We start from the raw sequence: 25,494 nt of genomic DNA, 5'->3' as shown, positions 1-25,494 counted from the left end.
ATGTTAAGTGTTGCAAATTGGCCCTTCACTCAACCTTCAAGTGAGATATGGGAGAGGATGGAGGCAGGGTTTTCCCAGGGTTTTAGTCCCAGGGGCCCACATTTGTAGCAGCTCAAAAGCAATCCAAGAGTGGCAGCTGTCGAGGAGGCGGAGGTGGTTCTTACGGGGGTGAGGGGGAAAGGAATATAAAAGCCCAAGGCTCTTGGACAGCATCCCTGAAGCAAAGTGGTGGCCTTGCCAATTTCAAAGTTCCCCCACTACAGCTCCAAAATCACTGCACAGATTCCTGCAGTCTTCTAACCATCCCCTGGTGTGGTCTTCTTGACCCATCTTGGTGAAACATGAGAGCTCCCACTTACTGGGGGCCTCCCTTGTGCCAGTTTTCAGTGCTTGCTTTTGCATACATGTGTTCATTCCTTCCATACAGTAAGTATCCCCATGAGGGAGGTTCTATCATTAGTTCCACTTCACAAATGAGGAAATTGAGTCTTACAGAGGGTAAGGGACTTGCCCAAGGTCACACTGCTTGGAAGTGGCAGAGTCAGGCGCACCAAAAGCCAGATCTCATGATCTTAACCATTGCTTTTGCACTGACCAATTCTGTAATGCCCTGCGTATCCAGTCTTCTTGTTTTCTTCTTTCCACCCCCCAGCTGTAGGTTGCATTTTTTTGCATATATTTCCATCTCGAGCTAATTTTCCAGATTCGATGTTTAACTGCATTTCAGGAGCTCTGAGCATAGGTTTGCCATATAGCCCCCATCACAACTATGTTGACTCCCTTATTAAAGCCCTGTCAGATTGGTCCTGGCAATAGCCCAGTGAGGTGGTGGGGCTCCTGGGTTTGCTCCCAACCTTGAGTAAGAACTGGTCGGTGAGAGCAGTTGAGCAGCCTTGTGAGCGGTTGCTACAGCTACAGAGTTGAGTGTGACTAGAAGAATACGGAATCTGGCTTTATAGATGGCAAGGACTCCCTGGAAAAGGAATTGCTCCCAGGAACTAGCATGGGGCTGGGCGGAGAAGACTGACAATGGAATAAAGCTCATTAACCCAGCTGTCCTGGGGACTTATTAACCAAAGAGTAGCTGAATCCAGGCAAATACTGAATGGTGATCATTGGAAAATCTCAATATATTTACATACATTTTTATAAGTGCAATTCCTGAGGATGACCAATTTTCATTAAATCAACCTAGGATAAAAGTTAGAAGAAATAGTTACATGCTTGCTATGGTTGGAGAGGTTTGGACAGAGTCCTTGGGCTGTCCAGGGGCTGAAGAATTTGAGAAGCACACTGTAGAGACTAGAAATCAGATCTTTTATGGCCAACTCCATATCCCATCTGTTTTGATTATTATTTCTATATAACAAGCCACCCTTAAGCTTGGTGGTTTAAAACAAGAGCAATCATTTATTATTATCTCCCAAGGATTAGAGGGGCCAACTGGTCTCAGCCGGGCAGTTCTCACTGGGGTGTCTCCTGCAGTGGCCGTCATGCAATGGATGGGGTTGGAGTCATCTCAAAGGTTTCCTCACATATATGAAGTTGGTGCTGGCTGTCATCTGGGACCTCAGCCTGACTATCTGTCAGGACACCTCCATATGGCTTGGTCTTCCCCACAACATGAGGCTGTGTTCCCAGAGGGAGAGACCCAAGAGAGTGAGGCAAATGCTATATAGCCACAGCTTAGTCCCACTGTAATCACAGGTCAGCACAGATGCAAGAGGAGATACACTTCTCAAAGGCAGGGCTATCAACATCAATTTGTAAGAAGGGCATGTGATATGGGACATATACTGTGGTGACCATCTGAAAAATACAATCTGCCACACTAGTTACCTTGGACTAGAGGAGAAACTTAGATTTGGAGGACACTGGGTGGTAGGGCACCAGTGTTTGTGTGCCAGAGGGGTGGCAAGGTAGTGGAGAACAAAGTCTCCAAGCAATTCCTTCAAATAGTCAACAAATGTTTATTGGGCACTTATCATGTGCCAGAAACTGGGGCTACAGCAGTGAACAAGAGACAAAGTCCGAGCCTTCGTGTAGGTTACAGTCCGGTGGGGTGATTATGCCCAACTGCTCAAATATATACAGAAGCTCCACGAGGAAACAGAAAAGTTGGGTAATTAGACTGACAGGATAAAGTGCTTAGGGAAGACCTCTCTGAAGTAGGGACATTTGAGCAGAGACCTGAATGAAGGGGGTGGGGGGAAGCACGCAGACATCCGGAGGAGGGGCACTCCAGGCTGAAGGAAGAGCAGATGCCCAGTCCCTGCAGAGGGAGAAGCTTGGCACATTCAAGGAATAACAAGATGCCCGGTGCAGCTAGACGGTGGGACTGAGTTGGAGAAGGGCAGGAAATGAGGTAGGAGAAGTTGCTAGTAGTTAATGCGAGTTCCTTTTTCTCCGCAACCTCGCCAGCATTTATCATTTAGAGTCTTTTGGATTTTAGCCATCCTAACTGGGGTGAGATGGTATCTCAGTGTGGTTTTGATTTGCATTTCCCGGATGCTGAGTGAAGTTGAGCATTTTTTCATATGTCTGTTGGCCATTTGTATATCTTCTTTAGAGAAATGCCTACTTAGCTCTTTTGCCCATTTTTTAATTGGGTTGCTTGTTTTCTTCTTGTAAAGTTGTTTGAGTTCCTTATATATTCTGGATATTAATCCTTTGTCAGATGTATATTTTGCAAATATTTTCTCCCACTCTGTTGGTTGTCTTTTAACTCTGTTAATTGTTTCTTTTGCTGTGCAGAAGCTTTTTAGTTTGATATAATCCCATTTGTTTATTTTTCCTTTGGTTGCCTGTGCTTTTGGGTTCGTATTCATGAAGTCTGTGTGCAGTCCTATTTCCTGAAGTGTTTCTCCTATGTTTTCTTTAAGAAGTTTTATTGTTTCAGGGTGTATATTTAAATCCTTAATCCATTTTGAGTTGATTTTAGTATATGGTGAGAGGTATGGATCTAGTTTCATTCTCCTGCATATGGATATCCAGTTCTCCCAGCACCATTTGCTGAAGAGGTAGTCCCTTCCCCGGTGAATAGGCTTGGTGCCTTTGTCAAAGATCAGATGGCAGTAAGTGTGTGGGTTGATTTCTGGATTCTCTATTCTATTCCATTGATTAGTGTGTCTGTTTTTGTGCCAGTACCATAGTGTTTTGGTTATTATGGATTTGTAGTATAGCTTAAAGTTAGGTAGTGTTATTCCTCCAGCTTTATTTTTTTTGCTCAGCATTGCTTTGGCTAGGAAATGCATGGATTTTTAAATATTGAGTTTGTAGCTATACTTCCAATTCCAATGCAACATCACAACTTTCTTCCTCTCCTTACCCCATTTCATATCTGTATATCTTTGATCCTGCTGTGACAACCTTGGTTCTAAAGTGTTCATGTCCACTACTTCACAATACAAAGAGGGACTTCAAAAAGTTCATGGAAAAATAGAATTAAAAAATAATACAATCTTACCATGAGCTTTTATTTATTTATTATTTATTTTTCTTAATTTTATTTTGTCGATATACAATGTGGTTGATTATTGTGGCCCATTACTGAAACCACCCTCCCTCCTACCTCTCCCCCCTCCCACCCAACAATGTCCTTTCTGTTTGCTTGTTGTACCAACTTCAAGGAATTGTAGTTGTTATGTCTTCTTCCCCCATGCCCCACCCCCGGTTTTTGTGTGTGTGTGTGTGTGTGTGAATTTATTTATTTATTTTTAGCTCCCACCAATAAGTGAGAACATGTGGTATTTCTCTTTCTGTGCTTGACTTGTTTCACTTAAGAAAATTCTCTCAAGGACCATCCATGTTGTTGCAAATGGCAGTATTTCATTCATTTTTATAGCTGAGTAGTATTCCATTCTGTACGTATACCACATTTTCTGTATCCACTCATCCGATGATGGACATTTGGGCTGGTTCCAACTCTTGGCTACTGTAAAGAGTGCTGCGATGAACATGGGGGAACAGGTAGAACTTCGACTTGATGATTTCCATTCCTCTGGGTATATTCCCAGCAATGGGATAGCTGGGTCATATGGCAGATCTATCTGTAATTGTTTGAGGAACCTGCATACCATTTTCCATAGAGGCTGCACCACTTTGCAGTCCCACCAACAATGTATGAGAGTTCCTTTTTCTCCGCAACCTCGCCAGCATTTATCATTCAGAGTCTTTTGGATTTTAGCCATCCTAACTGGGGTGAGATGGTATCTCAGTGTGGTTTTGATTTGCATTTCCCGGATGCTGAGTGATGTTGAGCATTTTTTCATATGTCTGTTGACTATTTGTATATCTTCCTTAGAGAAATGCCTACTTAGCTCTTTTGCCAATTTTTTAATTGGGTTGCTTGTTTTTTTCTTGTAAAGTTGTTTGAGTTCCTTGTATATTCTGGATATTAATCCTTTGTCAGATGTATATTTCGCAAATATTTTCTCCCACTCTGTTGGTTGTCTTTTAACTCTGTTAATTGTTTCTTTTGCTGTGGAGAAGCTCTTTAGTTTGATATAATCCCATTTGTTTATTTTTCCTTTGGTTGCCCGTGCTTTTGGGGTCGTATTCATGAAGTCTGTGTCCAGTCCTATTTCCTGAAGTGTCTCTCCTGTGTTTTCTTTAAGAAGTTTTATTGTTTCATGGTGTATGTTTAATTCTTTAATCCATTTTGAGTTGACTTTAGTGTATGGCGAAAGGTATTGGTCTAGTTTCATTCTTCTGCATATTGATATCCAGTTCTCCCAGCACCATTTGCTAAAGAGGCAGTCTCTTCCCCAGTGTATAGGCTTGGTGCCTTTGTCAAAGATCAGATAGGTGTGTGGGTTGATTTCTGGGTTCTCTATTCTATTCCATTGATCAGTGTGTCTGTTTTTATGCCAATACCATACTGTTTTGGTTATTATAGCTTTGTAGTATAGTTTAAAGTTAGGTAGTGTTATGCCTCCAGCTTTATTTTTTTTGCTCAGCATTGCTTTGGCTATGCATGGTCTTTTCTTATTCCGTATAAATGTCTGGATTGTTCTTTCCATTTCTGAGAAAAATGTCATTGGGATTTTGATGGGGATTGCATTAAATTTGTATATCACTTTGGGTAGTATGGACATTTTCACTATGTTGATTCTTCCAATCCAAGAGCATGGGATATCTTTCCATCTTCTTGTATCCTCTCTAATTTCTCTCAGCAGTGGTTTGTAGTTCTCATTATAGAGATTTTTCACATCCTTGGTTAACTCAAACAAAAACTGCAGGAGTTCACTGCCACACGAACACCCTTACAAGAAATTCTCAAGGGAGTACTGGGTTTGGTTCCTGAAAAATAACTACCACTGCCATAAAAACCCATGAAAAATCTCAACCCACTAGTATAATAAAAATGGCATTCATGAAGAGAAAACAAACAAACCAAAAGCCTATCTACAACCTAAGGAACCGACAAACACAGAAAACAAACAGTAAATCAGAAAGCAAGGAACCAAAGACACTTAAGACAACCAAACAACAATCAATAAAATGCTAGGAATAAATCAACACTTTTCAATAACAACTCGTAATGTAAAATGCTTAAATTCCCCAGTCAAAAGACACAGACTGGCTGACTGGATTAAAAAGGAGGACCCAAGTATATGGTGCCTTCAAGAGACCCACCTCACCCATAAAGACTCACATAGACTAAGAGTTGAAAGGATGGAAAAAGATTTACCATGCAAACAGAAAAGAAAAATGAGCTGGAGTAGCTATTCTTATATCTGACAAAGTAGACTTTAAACCAAAAACCATAAAAAGAGACAATGAGGGACACTACATAATGATAAAAGGACTGATCCATCAAGAAGACATAACAATCATAAATATGTATGCACCCAATGGTGGAGCAGCCAGATTTATAAAACAAACTATTAGACCTAAAGAAGGAAATAGACACTAATACTATGATAGCAGGGGACCTGAACACCCCACTGTTAATATTAGACAGATCATCTAGGCAAAGAATCAGTAGAGAAACACGAGATCTAAACAATACTCTAGACCAATTGGAATCGGCAGATATCTACAGAACATTCCATCCAACAACCTCAGAATATTCATTCTTCTCATCAGCACATGGATCATTCTCCAGAATAGATCACATATTAGGTCTCCAATCAAGTCTCAAAAAATTCAAAAAAAATTGGAATTATCCCATGTATTTTCTCAGACCATAATGGATTAAAACTAGAAATCAATAACAAATGAAATTCTGGAAACTATACAAACACATGGAAATTAAACAGCATTCTACTTAATGACATATGGGTCCAAGAAGAAATCAAGCAGGAAATCAAAAAATTTATTGAAACTAATGAAAATAATATTACCATGAGCTTTTTGAAGACCCCTCGTACACACAATATAGTTTACGAAGTTTTACAATATAACTACTAACAAAAAAATCCACAGAATGAAATTTAAGATTTTTTTGGAGTTATTTTTGTCCTTAAAAAGTATCCCACTGAGTATGTACAAGTATAATCAGTGTCCTACGTTCAAAAGTTACTTGGGTTCATTCTTTTTTTTCCACGGGGTTATGTTATCAATTTCAATTGTAATAAGTTTCATTTGTTTCTGTTTGTATTTGACATTAGAATTTTTTCCCTATAATTTTTTGCTTAATTTTAGTTTTTGCACATGTAAAATAATAGTATGTTTTTCAAAAGTCAAAACTATATAAATGAGATACTCAGAATAGTCTCACCCTCTTCCCTGTATCTTCCATCCCATTCTCACATGCTTACTGTTGGTTACCAATTTCATTAGTTTCTTGTTTAACCTTTCTGTATTTTTTTTTGGAAAATGTAGTCCCCCCCCTTTTTTTTAAAGGTAGCATCGGATATATTTCTTGCAACTCATTTATTCACTTATCCTGGAAATCACTCCATATTAGCTCACAGAGATTGTTCTTATTGTTTTTTACAGCTGTGTAGCCCAATCAGTGACGTTTATTTAACTGGTCTTTCATGGATGAGCATTTAGGTTGTTTCCAATATTTTGCTATTACAATTAATACCACACTGAATAACGCCGTGCGTTTTTAAAAAGTTACGTGGAGACTGACATTCAGGGTAAATTTCTGGAAGTGGAATTTTGGGTCAAAAGAAAAATGCAAATGTCATTATGTTAGGTTTATGTCAGTTTACCTTTCGTAGGATTATTCCATTTGGCACTCCACCAGCAATGTATGACAGTGCCCATTTTCAGGAATCCTTTCCAAGAGAGGGTATAGTCTAGCTTTAGAATTTTTGTCAATCTGATAGGTAAGAAACGGTACCTCAATGTAGTTTTAATTTGCTTCTCTTTTATCACAGCTGAATTTGAGCATCTTTTGATATGAGCTATTTTTATCTTTTTCTTGTAAATTGTTTGCTCTTGTCTTTTGCTCACTTTTCTATCAAATTTTTAGCTATTTTTCTCTTTTTCTAAGAATACTTTACTAATTAGGGAAATTAGCCTTGTATAGTCTGCAAATATTTTCTCTCAGTTTGTTTTGTGCCTTTGTTTACAGTGTTTTTTTCTGCCTTACAAACTGATAGTTAAATTTTTAAGTAGTCATATTTATGAATCTTTTCTTTTATTGCATCTGGATTTTGAATCATAGTTAGAAATCCTTTTAACTACCCAGATTATAAAGAAATTTAGTCCTGTTTTCTGTAACTGCTTGTATGTTTTTATTTTAGTTTTTCATGTCGACTTCTTATCTTCTTGGAATTATTGCTGTGTGTGGTGTGAGGTATGCATCCAATTTTATCTTTTTTCCAACTAGCTATCCAGTTGTCTCAACATCTTTTCTGAAAGTCTCTTCACCCCAATGAGTTGAGGTGCCACCTTTATCATATACTAATTTCTGTACTTTCTATTCTGTTCCACTGGTCTCCCATCTATCCCTGTGTCATTACCCCATAGTTTTAATTGTAGTGGCTTTATAGTATGTTTTAATATCTGTTTTAGTTTTATTCTGTGTGGTTTTGAAAAATCAGGAATAGGTGTTGATTTTTTTTAAAGTCCTTTTACAAATTTGCAGAGATAATCATATGATTTTTCTTCAGGTCTGTTAATAAGTGAGTTATGTTTATGAATTACCTTTATATTGAACAATCTTAGGTTATGCTATAATATTTTCTTGATAGGATGTTGGATTCCATTTGCAAATACTTTAAAGTTTTTGCAGCATATTCATTAAAAGATATTGGTCTGTAGTTGTGTGTGTGTATGCTTGTGTGCATTACTCTTTAAGTTTAAATATGAATATTATGTTTTCATTATTAAAATAACTTAGAACTTTCACTTTCTTTCTACACTCTAGAGAACAAGCTATGTAACTTTGGAAATATCGAGTGCAAGAGTTGGTAGAATTCCTCTGTGAAACCATCTGGGCCTAGTGTTTTTTTTATTTCTTCCGTGAACATTATTCATTTAAGTTTTATATCTCTACTGGAGTCAATTTTGCTAATGTGCAAAATTGCTAATGTGCAGAAAAACATCCACAGTTTTTCTAGGAAATCTTCCCTTTTATCCACTTTTCAAATACATGAGGATACTTCAAAAAGTTCATGGAAATACTCATATTTTCTTTCAATTCTATTTTTTCATGAACTTTTTTGAAGTACCCTCATATTTTTCATTGAGCAGTTGCTTATGTTTAAAAAAATTTTTCTTTCAAATCAACCATATTCCTCCCCACTTGTCATTTCTCATTTCTTATGTTTGTGTTGTCTTGAGTAGGTGTCTTAACTAGTGCTTGTCTTTTGTTGGTTTTTCTCAAAGAAGTAGCATTTCAGATTGTTTATAGTTCACTCTTTTTCTGTTTTATACCTCATCACTTTCTGCCTTTATCTGTACTATGAATTTCCTGCTTTGCTACTCTTTTTCTAGCTTTTTGAGTAGGAATTTAACTCATTTATTTTTATCAATTTGAACATTGAAACTATAATGTTTTTTCTGATCACTGCTTTAATTATATCCCAAAATTCTGATAGGCAGTGTTTTTACTATTAATTTTTAGAAGTTCTAAAATTGGTTTGTATTTCTAAGAGAATTTTTTTTTCTTTTTTTTTTCTTTTTTTTTCGTGACCAGTGAGTGCACCGGCCATTCCCATATAGGATCCGAACCCGCAGCGGGAGCGTCGCCGTGCTCCCAGCGCCGCACTCTCCCGAGTGTGCCACGGGCTCGGCCCTCTAAGAGAATTTTTAATGGAATTTTTTGTTTTTTATTATTAATTCTAGTTTAGCACTGTGATCAGAAAATGTTGTTTATATTATTTCAATTTTATGGAGGATTTCTTTGTGATGTAGTTGTTGGTCAATGTTAGTAAATGTTCCCCATAAACGTAAGAAGAACTTATAGTCTCTATTATTGTGTTGTACAGATATTCTGTGTATTTACTTTTTTCCTCACTCATGCTATCTTCAACTGGAAGTTGCACGTTATCATTACTTATGATGTTTCTGTTTTTCTTTGAAGTTTCTATACTTTCTACTGTATCAGGGATCAGCAAACTACAGCCTGAAGACCAGCTGCCTGTTTCTGTAAATAAAGTTTTATTGAAACACAGCAATGCTCATCCATTTACATATTGTTTATGGCTGCTTTATTACTACAATGGCAGCATTAAGTAGTTGCCACAGAGAGTGTATGGCCTCAAGCTTAAAATATTTACTATCTACCTCTTAAAGAACAAGTTTGCCAACCCCTGTACTATATGAAGGTGCATAGATATTTATACCTACTCTATCTTTGATGTGAATTGCATCTTTTAGTACTATAAAGTCTCCTTCTTTGTAATTTTTAATATTTTGGGGCCTGAATTCTACCTTATTTGATGTCAGCATTATAACCCCTGTTTTCTTTCCTTTTTTTTTTTTTTAACTTCATTGGTTTATCTCTTCAGTTTTAGGTGTTCTGGATAACTTTGATTTGCACATGTATCTCATATACAGCATGGAGTTGGGTTTTGCTTTGTGATAAAATTTGAAAATATTTTAATAAGTGAGTTAAGCCCTGTTAGAAGTGGAATCATTTTTTAAGCTTTCAGTGTAGAATAGAAACAAGTTTTACATACGATATTTGAAGGCTTCTGAAGATAATGTATTTTGTATAAACCCAAAATAGGTAGGTGAAGATACCTTAGATTTCAAGTTTTATATTGGGAATTATTATTGTGGTTTCACCCTCTTATATATATGATTAAATCAGCACTGACTAGATATTTTGTTGTGACCTAAAAATTGACTTGAAACGAACATGAAACTGAATTGCTGCTTAAATTGAAGGTAAATGTTAGCAGAATTTACATCTTAGATAACTAAAAAGTAAAACAAATGGGAAAATTTTCAAAAAGACTCATTAACTGACTCTAGGTTAATTCATTTCTTGCTTATACTGTTTTTGTGTTTTCATATGTTTATTAATACAATCGTTATGAATTCTACAATTGGCTAAACCCTGTTTATGCAACTCATGATATAAAGATGATTTTAAGCAGCATCTCTCACTTCAGAAATTCATTGTCTAGTTTGGACCGTGAAGACATTATTGCCACGCATACAATTTTTTGCCAGAACTGATCATTCTCCTTTCAGTTAGAATGGGGTCCTTTGGATTTCCCCCCCTTTCTTTGGATGACATAACTAAAGTATACTGCGTTTTCTCTCATGCAGGGCAGCCACTGATCACAATGTGGATAATATGACTGAAATACTCAGGGAGTGGTTAAAAAATGTACAGAGACTCTATCACTATGTGGAGTGGAGGCCTATGGATGAACCAGAGTGAGTAACAAGAGTGAATTTTGTAAACTCCTTATTTACCCTTCCTTCTTAACCACTTCTGCAGCCCTTCAGGCTTGCAGTCTTGCAGACACGTGACGTTTCATTGTCTTTCATCTCTGTACTTAAGTGCGTTACCAACACCTGCCACGTTTTCCTTTCACAGATCTTCATAGTTCCTTCCTCCCTGGCTGCCAGCCAAGTTCAGTTTTTTGTTAGTTCATAAATAAATTACCACAGCAGTATATATGTAAATGTTATTATTTATTCTTATTTTGAGTATAAACCTTTTATACTTGAGGGATCATAGTGAAAAGTTTGCAAACCTTGCTTCTTTTATTTATCATGTCTTGGTCATTATTATATAAAAATAGTTAAGGAGCTTTGTTTTTTTAACTGGAAAGTATACATTGTATGGCTATATCATAATTATTTAATCAGTCCTCTACTGATGGATATGTAGGTTATTTCCAATTGTAACCATAGCAACTTCTTTCTTTAAAAAAATTTTTTTATTGAATCAAAATTGATTATACATATTTTTGGGGTTCAACATTGAGATATGTTGATCAAATAAATATTACTAGCATATATATTGTTACACATCGTAGTTATTCCTTATGCCCCTTGTCCAAAATCTCCCCCTCCCCCTCTCACTCCCCCCTCCCCCCTCTAATTACCCTAGATTTCTTCTCTCCTTCTGAAAGAGTAGTGGTTACTGTGTTGATCTGTTGCCTAGATGATCTGTCCAATGCTGAGAGGTGTGATCAGGTCCCCCAATATTATCACAGAGCAGATGCTGCTTCTGTCACTCTGGAATGGGCTTTGTGGAAAGAGACATCCTCTTCTTTTCTTTATCTCCACTGGTGACTCTCCTTGTGTCAATGCACTCCAGTGGCTGGCGGACCATCTGCATGGTGGGTGTGGCATCTAGCTGCTTTCATGGCAGCCATGGTTATTGTGGTGGCTGTGGTGGGCCACCCACATGGAGGTGATGTTTTTCGCATGCTCCTTGGTGCTGGCAGTGTGCCTGGTTGTCGGGAGTGTCTGGTCCCTGGCTCCACACCCGAGGTCCCCAGGTGGGTCCCCAGGCACTGGCGTGGTGTGTCTGTTTGTGGGAGGAGAGCCTGGTCCCTGGCTCCAGTCCCCAGGTGGGCCCCAAGGTGCTGATGTGGTGTGCTTGGTTGTGGGAGTGGGGGGGTCCAGCCCTCTTCTACATGCCTTAGGTCCCTGGGCGGGCCCTGTGGTGCTGGTGCAGTGTGCCTGGTAGTGGGTGGGGGGTCCAGTCCCCTTCTCCATGCCTCAGGTCCCTGGGCAGGCCCTGAGGCACTGGCAAGGTGTGCCTGGTTTTGGGCAGGGGTTCCGGTCCCCAGCTGCATGCCTTGGGCCCCTGGGCAGGCCCCAAGGTGCTGGTGTTGTGAGTGGCTGTGGGCAGGGGTTCTGTCCTTGGCTCCATGCCTCATGTTCCCTGGTGGGCCTCAAAGCACTAATGGTGTGCCTGGGCTGTAACTAATTTTTAAGTCCTTTGCTTACTTCTAAAATGGGGAAACTTCCTGTGGGAACCAGTACTTGAGCTGTGCGGTTGAGTTAAATTGTTGCTTTGCTGCTGTTTCCCTAGGGAAGGCTTTTTGTGCAGCTCAGGGTTTTATGGGTGACCTTACAGGTACTTCAGGCTCTCCAGAGACTTGGTGCACCTGGGATGTATAGAAACTCTGATCTGGGCCCGAGTTTTCTCATCAAACTGCACCCCATGCAATTCTGCATTCCCGACCAGTCTCCTCTGAGTGGTCCTGTGCTGATTAGGGGGCGGATTGGCTGTCCTTGCTGTGTCCCAGTGTTCTTCCAGTGGGCCCGTCTTCCCTGCTGCCCACACCCCAAACTCTTTGCATGGGATGGGCCCTGTGCTGGTCCCTTGTGTTGACTCACCAGCCTCTGAATGGCTCCCCTTTTTTAGCTGTTCTGACTCTTCACTCAGAGAGGGGTCCACAGGAACCCTATTAGTGATCTTGCTGTCCTGGGGGCCACCAAGGCCCTCTTCTCCCCTTCCACCTCCAAGTAACTCCATCTGAAGGACACAGCTGCAGCTTCTGCTGCCTCTTGCTCCATGCACTCAGCAGCTCCAGCATTAAAACAGCTGCGGCCCAAACTCTCGGAGCAGCTTTTTCTTTCTCTCTTCATGGTTTCTCCCACCTTCATGAACTCCATAGGTCTCTCCTCCTCTTCCCCTGAGCTGCAGTGGCACTAGTTTGGCTGATGTTACCTTTATTTCATTGTAAATTGGTTGATTTGTTGGACAGAGTGATTCTGGGGACCATCTATTCCACCATCTTGACCAGAAACTCAACCATAGCAACTTCTTAGTTGGCTCTATTTCCAAGTCATCCTACATACCATACTGTGAAATCAATGTACCTAAAATACAAATGAAATAGTTTCATTCCTCTATTAAAAGGACTCCAATGGCTCTCCAGTACCTACAGACCAAAGTTCAAATACCTGACACTTTTATTTAAAAGATTCCATTAACTGAGCATCCATATTTTCTGCTTCTTCCCAAAAGAAAATCTGCTTCATCCAGAATGTCCTTATATTTTCAACCCTCGAACTGTTGCCCATGCAGTTCCTGGAAGGCCCTTTTCTTCTTTGTAACCAGCTCTTTTCCCAAATCATACCCACTACAGAAAGCTATTCCTCTTCGTTCCAGGTATAAAGGTCTACCTTCCTCTCAACAATTGTAGCGCTTATTTTTTACATCATTCTTTTTGATACAACAATATGCTTAAGTAACATTATTAGTCAACTGTGCAATTTATGCATATTTCTAAATAAATGGCAGGTTCTCTGGTAGGGGCTAGAGTATACAAACACTTTATATTTCCCCCCAGTGCTGTATTATTGGCAGGCACTAAATTAATACTTGTTGGATGAACAAATGAGTGAATAAGAACAAGTATAAATGTAATGTATTTAACGCTTACTATTGTAAATGTTTCCAAGACTCCTATAACTCCACATTAAGAAATTACAGAACTACCATGAATGAGTTGCCAGAATTTCTGCCCAAGATAAGTAATTTATTGAAAGCCAAATTTGTATTATAATAATCATAAATGACATCCCAGAACACATTTCTATTCCTCTAGTCTCTCTCTCTTAATGTAACCATGCAAGCATGTGGTCTTTATACAAGAAAAATTTAACAATGAAGTTTGAACACTGTAAAAGATTTTAAACACCCCTTGGGAGTTCCTTATAATGGAATTCAGCCCAATTTAAATGGCACAGAAAGATTTCGTGCCTTGCATCCTGGTAACATTCTCTGTACCCAGGTTTTGACTAAATATATTATATGCCAAGGTCGGTGTGAAAAATAATAAGGAAGGCCTTTCTCTCTTTTTTGGCAGTATATTCAACAGAAATTCCACTGATTTTTGTTGAAGCAATAATTGGAGAAGGCATTCCAGAGAATTCCTGTACTGTACATAGTTTTATCAACCTTATTTGTATAGTTAAAGTCTCATTGTTTTTGTGATTTTTCATTCACTAAAATAAGTACATTGCCAATGCAGTTACGAGAACTTCAAGGGGTGGCCAGTTTGGGGCTACTGTGACAGCACCAGTGAGTGACCATACCAGCTGGGAGCTTTCAGAAGGGTTCTAGAGGATGGACCGACCCACTTGCCTTTGTGGGCATGCAGGGGTCCGGGCCTGGCTGTGTTGTGGATGTTGCTATAGATACCAGTGACGTTATGTATCTGCCCCATGGCCTCGCTTTAACTGAGATAGGTCAATGGGTTAAGCTGTATGGAATTACTTACTGAGATTCTACCGAGTAAATCAAATCTTTGTTCTTCCTGGGAGAGTTGTATTTTTACATATGACCTTTCCAAATTTATCTGATGGCGGGATGTATAAAAAAGTGTCTAGGGACATGAGCTTTCAGGGTAAACTTCCTGAATTCAAATCTTGACTGTATAACACAGGGTGAAAGGCTTAACTGCTCCACACCAATATCCTCATCTGTAAAAGGGGGAGAACAGTTGTACTTACCTCATAGGGATCTTGTTAGAACCCATTAAAATATTTCCTGTAAAGATTCTTATGTATATAGTGAGCAGCAAGTTACCTAATCTCTCACTGCTCCAGATTCCTTATCTGCAATATGGGATGTTGATAACCATAATAGTATCTACTTCCTTGGGTTGACCGAGGATTAAATGAGTTAGTACACAGAGACATCTAGGACAGAGCCTGGTACTTGTAGGCACTCAATAATTAAAAGCTATTATTATTGTTATTATTCTTTTAGGTCTCATCCTGATGAAATTGGACCAAAGCATTGGCCAAGCTCCCGGTTTGCCCATGTGATGAAATTACGACAGGCAGCCCTTCGAACTGCGAGGGAAAGATGGTCAGACTACATCCTGGTAAAAACAGATGTTTCATTTCTTGACAGCTGTTATCTAGAATGTGTCCAAATCCGTTGTCCAAAAACCAGGGCCATGGGAACAATCAAAACAACCTTGTACTTAGGCACAACCTCCTCCAGTTTTTAATACAGACTAAAAGGGAAATTTTAGTAATTTGATGTGAGGATGCCTGGATTTCATCACAGACCTGCTTCTGACATGCATTTCTAGAGAGTGAGCCAAGATGATCCTGAATTATTTGGTCTCTGTCATATCACAGGCATAAGAAACTCTGAAATGTTTTAGTTCATGAGGAATCCTGTTGGTAAAGCAATATAAATTGTCTTAATCACTTTTTGGAAGAATTTTGGGGATATGAGAAATAATTATATAAAAAGAGATTCAGTTGAACAGCTCTGAACCTCCCTTCCCTTTTGCTCCCGAGTGATTTAAGGAGTGACATCTCTTGCTTGGCCTCCTGGTTGCTCCCAATTATGCTGGGTCTCATGGGGAATTTCTCCCATAAAGAGGTTCCATCACTTCCCTTAGAACTTCCAGAGTGGTCCAGTAAATGCTGGACTTGATGATTAGGAATCGATGTTATATTTTGTTCTTGTCCTAGATGAAGCAGTCACAGTTGGAAAGGCAGACAGCTTCCTAACAAGGAGCTCTGCAGTCTTCTTTTCCCTTTTGAAAATTGACAGACTTTCTTCTCCATAAGTTCATGGGAACTAAGTTCTTCATCTGTGGCCCCCCAAATTTTTTTGGCAAATGTTTTCCAGTATGAAATTAGAAATAACACCAATAAAACATAGCTAATATTGTTTCACTACATTTATGGACATCTGCTCCCTGTCGATAGACTCTGGTTCATAAAGGAATACATTTAACCTGTGTCTGCCCCAGCCCCTCAAGCACAGCAAAAATCAGCTCAATAATTTATCACACACTTTCTTTTTTTTTTTTTTTTTGACTTATGTACAAGGCTGTATATTTTTGGAAATACATTTTTATGTGTTAAAATTTTGTCTTTGAAGCTGCTGCTTCCTTCGCAGGGGAAACAAGAAAGAAAACGATCCAACAGTACTCACTGAGTCATATACTACAGACAATAAAGTGCAAGAGATAATTGGGGAGACATAGAATAACATAACTACTATGTCGTAACATATACTGCTGAATAGCTGGCATTTATGGCTACTGACATAGTCCAAATTTAATTTATTTCCTAGAGGAATCAAGATGAAAAGATTGATTACCCTGATGCTCTCAAAAATTTATTTTGGGAATTCAAATGGTTTGAGAAATTTTTTTCATGCTATGGCTAATGATGTTGTTATAAACATAACTTCAACCAATGCTTTTCCTCAAAGTAGTTCCATTTATTCTTAGATACAGGAGATAGACTCATTTACCAAGGCTGCCTTCCATTTTCCATGTTATCTTGCTGCAAAATGTATCAGAGACACTTTCAACACAAATAATTTCATAGGAGTTTTGAAATTGTACTGACAGTGTTTAACATTGCATAGCTGTTTCAACGTCATTGAAGTGTACTAATGCTGGACCACAAAATTTTGGGGTTCATAAGAATGAATGCTTCTGATAATTTATTTATTTTCATTGTAGTAAAACATAACTAAAATCTATCATTTCAGCCATTTTTAAGTCTACAGTTCACTGTGCTTTTTTTGTTCTTTTCTTTTTTTATTATTCATACATGTGGGGTACAACATTGATTTTCAATAATTGTGTTCAATGTGTGGTGGTTAGATCAGTATAGTTAGCTTATTCATCATTACAATACACAATCATTCTTTGTGTCTGTTGACCAATTCCCCATTGTTTTATATGCTAGAATTTGTTGTTGCACTGTCTCTACAAATAAATCATTATTAATGTGGACTTCTGCTAAAATGGGAAATAGCTTCACTGGTTACCGTGGGTTGATATAATGCACTTTAAATTAAAATTCTACTTGTAACATTAAAATAGCATTGATGGACCTGTTTGGGGACATTCTGGCACTACTGTATAAAACCTAAATAGGTCTGCCCATCTGTACCTAGAGTGGGCACTCAATAAGTATTTTTGAATGAATCTTTAAGGACTTGAGAGCCATTAACATCCTGTACTTAAACTACAGCCAAGGCATAGGTTGAGCCCTGGCTGAGTTTGTGTCCAGTCCGGCAATACCAATCCATTGCTTGGTGCCTTGTGCAAAGTTGAACATGTGGAAATTAGACTAGATATATTTTGAATGAATTAAAACTATCCAGCTGAATTGGGTTTCAATAAAGAAGATAGAGATAGCTGGTTCCATATCTCATGAGCAAGCTTCTGCAAATCCTTCAGAAGTGTTGGGATTTCTTGAACCCATTACTGAAAAGTACGTTTTCACCTGATATTATCTTTTTCCTTTCCTAGTTCATAGATGTCGACAATTTCCTGACTAATCCACAGACCCTCATTCTAATGATTGCAGAAAACAAAACCATTGTGGCCCCCATGCTGGAGTCTCGGGGATTGTATTCTAATTTCTGGTGCGGAATCACACCTCAGGCAAGTCTTTTGGCTAATGAATTAAGGCTATGGGTTTTTAAAAGGTAACACTGTGTAGATAGTGGCCCCATTCATCTTTTTCTCATTTACTCCCTTGAAACATGCATGTCGTTGTGTTACTAGAGCAAACATTTTCAGAAAAGGCCATAAATCCAGGTTCAATGCCACAACCCAATGGGTTCTTCTGTATTAATTATGAAGAATATATTCTAAAGAGCTTAGCCTTAGAGCTTCAAATTAATCAATGTTTTGTATTCTCCCCCAATCCCCGATTCAGGGAATTAAAAAGAAATTACATGAGTTTTCTTTGTCATTAGAAAATTAACGTAAGAACACTATAGAAAAACTTAGAAATGGAAAAAAGGAAAAAAAAAAAAAAAAGGAAAAAAAATTATCCCCAGCACTATAACAGCACTACAGATAGAAGCTTGCATGTTTTTAATAATTACATTATCATCAAGTGGCTATACTGCAGTTTACTCAGCCTTTCTTTTAGTTTGAACAATGTTTGAGTGGCTTGCAATTTTTTACTATTATAATGACCATTATGATTAATATAACCTTTTCTGTATTTAAGATTATTTCCTTAGGGTAGTTTCTTAGAAGTGGAATGACTGAGTCAAAGAGTATAAATGTTTTGATGATTCTTTGATATGTTGCCAAATTTATTTGTAAAGAGTTATAATAATTAAAACTATCATGGCAGCTTATAGTTACAAAATTCAAGTTAAAAACAAATTTTGAATTTTCCTCATTTCTCTATTGCATAATAAAATCTTCAAAATCTAGAGGCCTGTTGCAGTGAATGCTTATGGCTGGTTATATTTTTATTTTTTAATGAATTAGAGAGGTAAATTAAACCAATCAATATAATATGCATTCATGTAGGATAAAGATGGGTTAAGAGAAAAATGATATATTAAGTGATATATTTGTTCTCATGGCCAGAGGGCTCAATTTTGAGTCTCTCTTTTATATTTGGTTTGGTTTTGGTTGAGGAATGAGGCCGGTAGTATTCTGATAAATGTTTTATAACTGGCTGTCTCTGGGGGCTGATTCACAGCATTTACCAATTGTTATCGTGTAAATTCTCCCACCACGCAAACAACTTACATGTTGTTTAAGCTAAGGGAAAGGTTATGTAAAATGCAGTATAACTACTTGATGATATAGTTATTAAAAATATGAAAAGCTGTTATCTGAGATGTTGTTATAGTAGGGATTAAACATGATTTTTGTTTTTACAGATTTTAAGCTACCAATATTTCAACTGGTTTGCAGAATTCCTGTAAATTTAATAATCAGCAGTTCCAGTAAACACTGGATGAAGCAGTCCTCTTTTGTTATCACTTTGAGGGAGGCAATAGGTTCATATTTATAAAGGCCATTCAGTTCCTTGGGAGAAAACGTTATATGAGGTTAGTTTAAATTCATTTACTCTCAGTGAATAGTCTGTAGTGTTCCACGAGGCAGAATCACTCAAGGGTTTCTTTTAATGAATTATGCTTTGACTCCAGTAACGAGGATGGGTTATCCTAGTGACTGACCATAGTCTCCAAGTTTCTGTTATCTCCTTACTTGCTTTAATCATTAAAAGCAAATAGGAGAAATGTGCTCACTTGTTTTGCACAATAAAACTAAATTCTGAGCAACTTAGGGGCAATTCTAATATTCCTCCCTCTTTTTTTTTTTTTTTTTTTTGGCTTTCCCCCATTCTAGTCAGGTTTCAACTAGGGCAGGAACAGAAATGGCCAATAACTTCATAAGCTCAAGGCAGGCCCTGTTTTCCAGAGCCCATAAACACCTCCAAAACAAAATGACCTTGATGTTGTCTGACCAATGAACAGGAATTATTAGCAATGAGATTTAACTTATGTGGAAAAAGAGACCCATTCATTGCCTCTGTCTCTCTGCAGGAGGCATATTAATTCTCTTTCTCTCTCTCTCTCTCTTTCTCTGTTTCCTTCTCTCCCACTCCCACCTCCAGGATATTCAATGATCCATCATCATCATGAATTTTCCAAGCTTCTCATTCTGAGAATATTGTTCTTAAGTAGACTAGAACTTTACATTTGACATGAGTCCTTAGGCAGTCCTTTAAAGAACCAGTGTTCCTTTTCTCCCCTGGGTGAATGCTCATGAGCTGAAGTGTTAGGAGAATCCACAGAGGATGTTAAACAATCCTTAAGTTAAGAGCTAATCAAAAATTATAGTAAAAATAATACTTCATATAATGAATTACAGTTTCCAAAGTATCTTCACACACCTTACCACACGTACTTCATTCTACAGCTCTATGAGACAGACTTAGCAACTGTTATCCCATTTTTCAGGAGAAGAAACTCGTGCTCAAAGAGGTTAAGCATGGGCTAAGATCAAACAGCTAACAGATGGTTGAGATGACAATAAGACTCACATCTTCTGATCATGTACCTTATCACGTGGTCTGTGTTAGGGTTAGCTCATCTAGAACACTCCTTAAACACTGAAGAACATGTCAGAGAAGTAGACAAGGAGCCTGTCATCACCTAGAAAATTTTTGGAAATCCTTTCAAAGCTTTCACATACTTTCACAAGCTGTAGTATATTGAGATACATCTTTGTCTCTTCTGGAACAGATTTTAGCGTTGGACATGGTCAAGTTATAGTAGGTGCCCCTGGGGTGTAAGTTCCTCCACTAGACTCTATACTTGATGAGGGCTAAGTCTGGGGCTGTCTTATTTGCTGATCAGCTTGAATTATATGAGGGTGCTTCTAAAAGTTCATGAAAAAATAGAAGTAAAAGACAATACGAATCTTTCCATGAACTTTTTGAAGACCCCTTATGGTAGGTACTCATAAGATGTTTGTTGAGTGAACAGTTTAGTTTGGAGAGAAAATGAGCTAGATAATGCCAAAGTTGTTCAAACTCAGTGTATTTAAAACTACAAAGTAAGGGAATTTGTTGTCCTGTGTGCTCGTGCAGAAGGAAGTTTCAAAAGACAAATCCCTCCAAAATGTGGAGCGGTCACATCTCCACCAGAATATTGAATAAGTAACTGCATCGAAAGAAGGCACTTATTTGTATGTCTAAGTGATGCATGTTTAATTAAAAATATTATCCATCATGTAATTTTAATACTAGCTAATATTCGTTGATGCCTTCTTGATGCTGGCACTATGCTAAGCACTTTGCAGGTTTTGCCTCACTTAATTTTTGCAGAAAACCCCGTGGAGTAGACAGTGCCATCATCCCTGGTTTAGAGATGAGGAAAAAGCACTGCAAGGTTGGCCACTGTCCCCCAGACAATGAGCAGCTGAGCTGGGATCCAAACGCAGGCAGTCTAACACTAGAACCTGGGTTCTTCACTGCTCTGCCCCACCACCTCTTAACACTCAGACTCCACATTCAATCATAAGTCAACATAAAATACACTATTATGGAATTACTAAATCAAGATATATGCTGAAATCCAAATTATTTCTGATATCAAGATCCCCTTAGTATTGTTTTATACGTAGATAGTATTTCTTGAGCTGATTCAGAAATTCTTAGGCCAAGATAGGAGGAGTGAAGGTGACTTTGTCCGGGAGCTTCTGTTTAACTGGTGATGACTTAAACGGAATCAGCCTAGCAGATGACTGGGAAAGAGGAAGGCTTCAGATCAGAGCACAGCCCACCTATTTGCTCTTTTACAGGGCTTCTATAAACGGACCCCAGACTACGTTCAGATTAGAGAGTGGAAGCGGATGGGCTGCTTCCCTGTGCCCATGGTCCACTCCACCTTCCTAAGCGACCTCAGGAAGGAGGCCTCTGACAAGCTGACCTTCCACCCCCCACACCAGGACTACACCTGGACCTTTGATGACATCATCGTCTTTGCCTTCTCCAGCAGGCAAGCAGGTACCATTTGTGTTTGGGTGTACTGCCACCATGGAAACACTGCAAATGACCAGCTCCTTTGTTTTGTGCCTTTTATTAAGAAACACTCCTATTTCAGGAAACAAGCAAACAAACAAAAAAAACACTTTCTTTCCAGGTAGTGTCAGAGGCAGTTAATTGTCTGCAGTAGCCATGCCAGCATCCTCTATGTGGCTGTCCCTGTGAGCACCAGTCACCCAGAGCCAGGACTGCCCTCACCTAGAAATCCACTTTCTTTTAGGGCAGAGTTGGAAGAAGGATGATGTTGGGAGTCTGGGAAGGTGACTGGTTCCCTATGGTGCTACTGCATTGCTGTTATTATAGTAGTCCCTTTATTAAGTAGGGAACTGTGACAGAGGCCCAGAACAACACTCACAAAGCCCCCAGACTTTAAAAATGGAAGCTTATTTCTTCTCACAAAAGCCTGAGCTGCTATGCTGGCTCTGTTTCACAGCGTTTTCACAGTCCCAGGCTTCTTCTAGGTTGCTTCTCCATTCTCTCTGAGGCAGTGCCCTTAATTGTAGGACCCAGGACATCTCACCACCCTGGACGCATTCCAGCCACCAGGGCAGAGAAAGAAAGGGGGGACGCTCTTCATCCTTTCAAGGGTACAATCCAGAAGTTGAGCACAGCACGTCCATGCACATCCTGTCCGCCAGGACTTACTCAGAGACAACACCCAGCTCTAAGGGAGGCTCAGAATGTCGTTTTTATTCCCTGCAGTCACGAGCCCAATTCCCTCACTCTACAAGGAGGAGAGACCAGATATGGGAAGGTGACCAACAGTCTCTACCTCAGTCCCCTTGAAAGGAGAGGCAAAGCCAGACTGAAGTCTTTTGTGAACCACTAAGAAAGTATTTCCTGTGGGTCTGCAGGCTTTCTGAAAAAGACAAGTCAAAAGGAAGGAAAGTAATTTCATTTCACCCTACGCCTGCTGTCAGGGAGGACGTAATTCACAAAAGCAGTTCAACAGGAAGATGCACAGCATTACCAAAGCAAACTTTTAGTAGGGTAGTGCAGACTTTCCTGACAGAAGTCGTTCCCATTATCAGTGCACTAGATATGTGCCACTTGATCACTTGCAAAAATGGGTCTAGAAACCGAGAAGATGGTGAATAAGCTCACTGTGGCCATAAATCAGGGTGAAAGAGATCGTGCGGACACCCAGGCAGCTGGGTGACCTGCTGGCAGATGAGAATGTTAGTACAAATTCAAGCTACAGCTCACACATCAGGCCATCCTAAAGCCATAGGCGTCCCACCCGTCAGTTGTAGATTTGGTAGGAATGAGAATATTTGGTAGACATGCATGAAGCCGATTTTTCCCCCTGGCTGCAAGAGCAGTCAGACCCTTCTGCCACGTGTAGGCATTTTTAGGCTTTGTGTCAGGGCAAAAGCAATCCTCAGGTGGACTGGAAGTTTTCACAGAGGTTCTTTTGTCAATGTCAATGGAAACGGCCTCTCTCAGCTTGGTGTGTGATTTGCTCTGACTCCTCCAGGACGGAAAGCAGAGTCAGGGCCTTCTCATCCCTTCCAGTTGTGCCAGTCCCTTTGCTTCAGAGCTTGGAGTAAGATGTTCCAAGAAAGTGAGGTACTAACAATTACAATGATGGTCATTGCCTAACATAGTCCTTTCTTATAGCCATTGTCCAAGGCATTATTGTGACCCTGTGTACTAAATTATTATGCTATGTTTTTTAAAACCAATACCTGGATTTGGGGCTGGAAGACTGACACAGGGTGGGTAGGGATTTTTCAGCTCTGCCCTTCGCTTGGTCTGTTCACTAGGACTTTATGTTTTATCGGTCAGACTTCCCAAGGGCCTTTCTGGAACATTGAAAGCAGGTACAGAGGCCCAACGCTGTTTGGTGATTCATTTGAGGAGAGGAGAGTTAGAAAAGGAAGGAGAGAGGATCCATCCACAATTCTTCACTTTTGTGCCTAGTATTGTGTTAGACTGTGTGTTGGTTGGGGAGTGAAGATCTTTACACGTGAAAACATAGCTAATAGTTAGGAAGCGGTGAAAGCTGAGGGCCAGATCAGTGGCACAGACGGTGAACGGGGTGGGAGTCAAGGCAGGAAAGAATCACTGTCATCTGGGGGAAATGAAAGATATTTCCTGACAGTTGTGTGGTTCGAAGGTCATATTTTATTTATATTGAAGTATTTTGGGGAGAAACATGAATGAGTGTGGGGGTCATATGCAGCCTATGGAGAGCCCTAGGCGCTTCCTTTCTTAGGCCCAGAGCAAAGCTCTTCCTCTCTCCCTTGAAAGAGTCCTGATGGAAGATGATTCGTATTATTTTGTTCTCACTCTTCTGACACTCCCTAGCTGCGCATCATCCATTGGAGCATCATTTTTTAAAGGTCCACAAGGAAATAAAGGGTTTCCATGTCCCAGGAAGGACCATCTAACCACAAACCTTGGTCCTAAATCTTCTACCGCAGACTCCAGCCCTTGCTACATGTGGGGGATGGTTGAGGGGCAATTCAAGAGTGCTGGTGAGCTGGGCTTGGCTGCCCATCAGCCCAAGAAGAGAACACGTGGGCATGGGCCAGTCTCTGTGTCTGGAATGGGGCCAGGGTCAAGAGTTCACCTCCCGTGTGGCCAGTGATCTGGGCTCTGTGTCATGGCTACAGGAACCATCCCCGGCCCCAGCCAGTCGTCTTCCACATGTCTTCTGTGAGTCAAAAGAGGCAGGGTTGTGGGTGACGGGTAGGCAGACCTGCCTCATGGACACCACTGGCAGTGATCAAAAGTGCCTGCCATGAGCAGGGATGGCAGTCCCTCTTGACTAATTGTCCCAAGATAGCTTCCAAATTCTGGGTGGCATTGCCAATTAGGGACAAAGATTTGGCACTAATGACTTACTGCATGATCTCGGACAAATCGCAACCTCCTCTGAGTCTGATTTTTTGTCACCAAGGATAGAGATAATCATATCAATCTGCAGTGTTAAGGCACTATGTGAGTACCAGCAAATGTCTTTGTAAGAAAAGCAGAGTCCTTCAAAGTGTGGTGTAATTCGCCTTTCTTTTTTGAAGGGAAAATTGTTTTCCCCAGAAGAAGCTTTTACTGAGAGTACCAGATTCCTTCATAAATTTTAATTAGTTATCAACATATTTCGTTTTTAATTTTATTAATTTTTATCCAATTATTCATGCATATAGTTAAAAGAGGGCAAATCGTTACCCAAGGTTTATTTAAAAATGAGTTCTCTGCACATTACCCCCGCACCATTTCTTTCTTCCAGAAGACAACCGATTTTACCTCTTTAAGCGATAACGATAGTATAATATTCACATTCGTGGTTCTAGATAACATGCTTGTCCTGCTCCTTCCTGACTCTCACTGTGGGCGTATCTGTGGGTGCTCCACGGCAGAAGGTAAGGAGTGAGACTTCTCTCCACCCTCTGCCCTGCACGGGCAAGCACGCTCTTCTCATGCTTTGTCCTCTCAACATAACTGAAGATAGACCAGTGGTCAGTGTTCTTGTTGCTATAATCATGTGACCTGATTCCAAGCTGAGCTATTTATAGACTATGGTTAGTTTTCCTTTACCTAATTTTTTTTAACATTTATTTATTATTTTTATTCCTATATTTATCATTATACAATATAATCATTTTTTTGTGGCCATTTACCAATTTCTTCTTAATCCACCTTCCGCCTCACCCTTTACCACTTCTGGTGGCCTCAGTTCTGTTCTCTCCTTTTGAAGGTTCTATGAATTGTTGTTATTGTTGTATTTTTCTTTTTTTTGTTCTCTGTTTATTTTTAATTTTTTCAGCTCCTAGTTATGAGTGAGGACATGCAGTATTTCTCTTTCTG

At 39.4% G+C, this 25,494-nt stretch overlaps 1 protein-coding gene across 1 annotated transcript in view; it reads left to right on the top strand.

Moving 5' to 3' along the window:
• The window catches only part of LOC134384409 (procollagen galactosyltransferase 2-like), a 76,530-nt gene that overhangs the window by 39,943 nt on the left and 11,093 nt on the right, over positions 1 to 25,494 (top strand). The window contains exons 4-8 of the mRNA XM_063105929.1: positions 10,684 to 10,794; positions 15,101 to 15,218; positions 17,628 to 17,762; positions 21,441 to 21,645; positions 24,981 to 25,049. Of these exons, the coding sequence (XP_062961999.1) occupies positions 10,684 to 10,794; positions 15,101 to 15,218; positions 17,628 to 17,762; positions 21,441 to 21,645; positions 24,981 to 25,049 (638 nt within the window). The remainder of the gene's footprint in view (positions 1 to 10,683; positions 10,795 to 15,100; positions 15,219 to 17,627; positions 17,763 to 21,440; positions 21,646 to 24,980; positions 25,050 to 25,494) is intronic.

This window comes from Cynocephalus volans, chromosome 8, assembly GCF_027409185.1.
Source record: "Cynocephalus volans isolate mCynVol1 chromosome 8, mCynVol1.pri, whole genome shotgun sequence".
In the NCBI taxonomy this organism is placed as follows: domain Eukaryota; kingdom Metazoa; phylum Chordata; class Mammalia; order Dermoptera; family Cynocephalidae; genus Cynocephalus; species Cynocephalus volans.
This window is presented reverse-complemented; position numbering and strand designations above follow the sequence as displayed.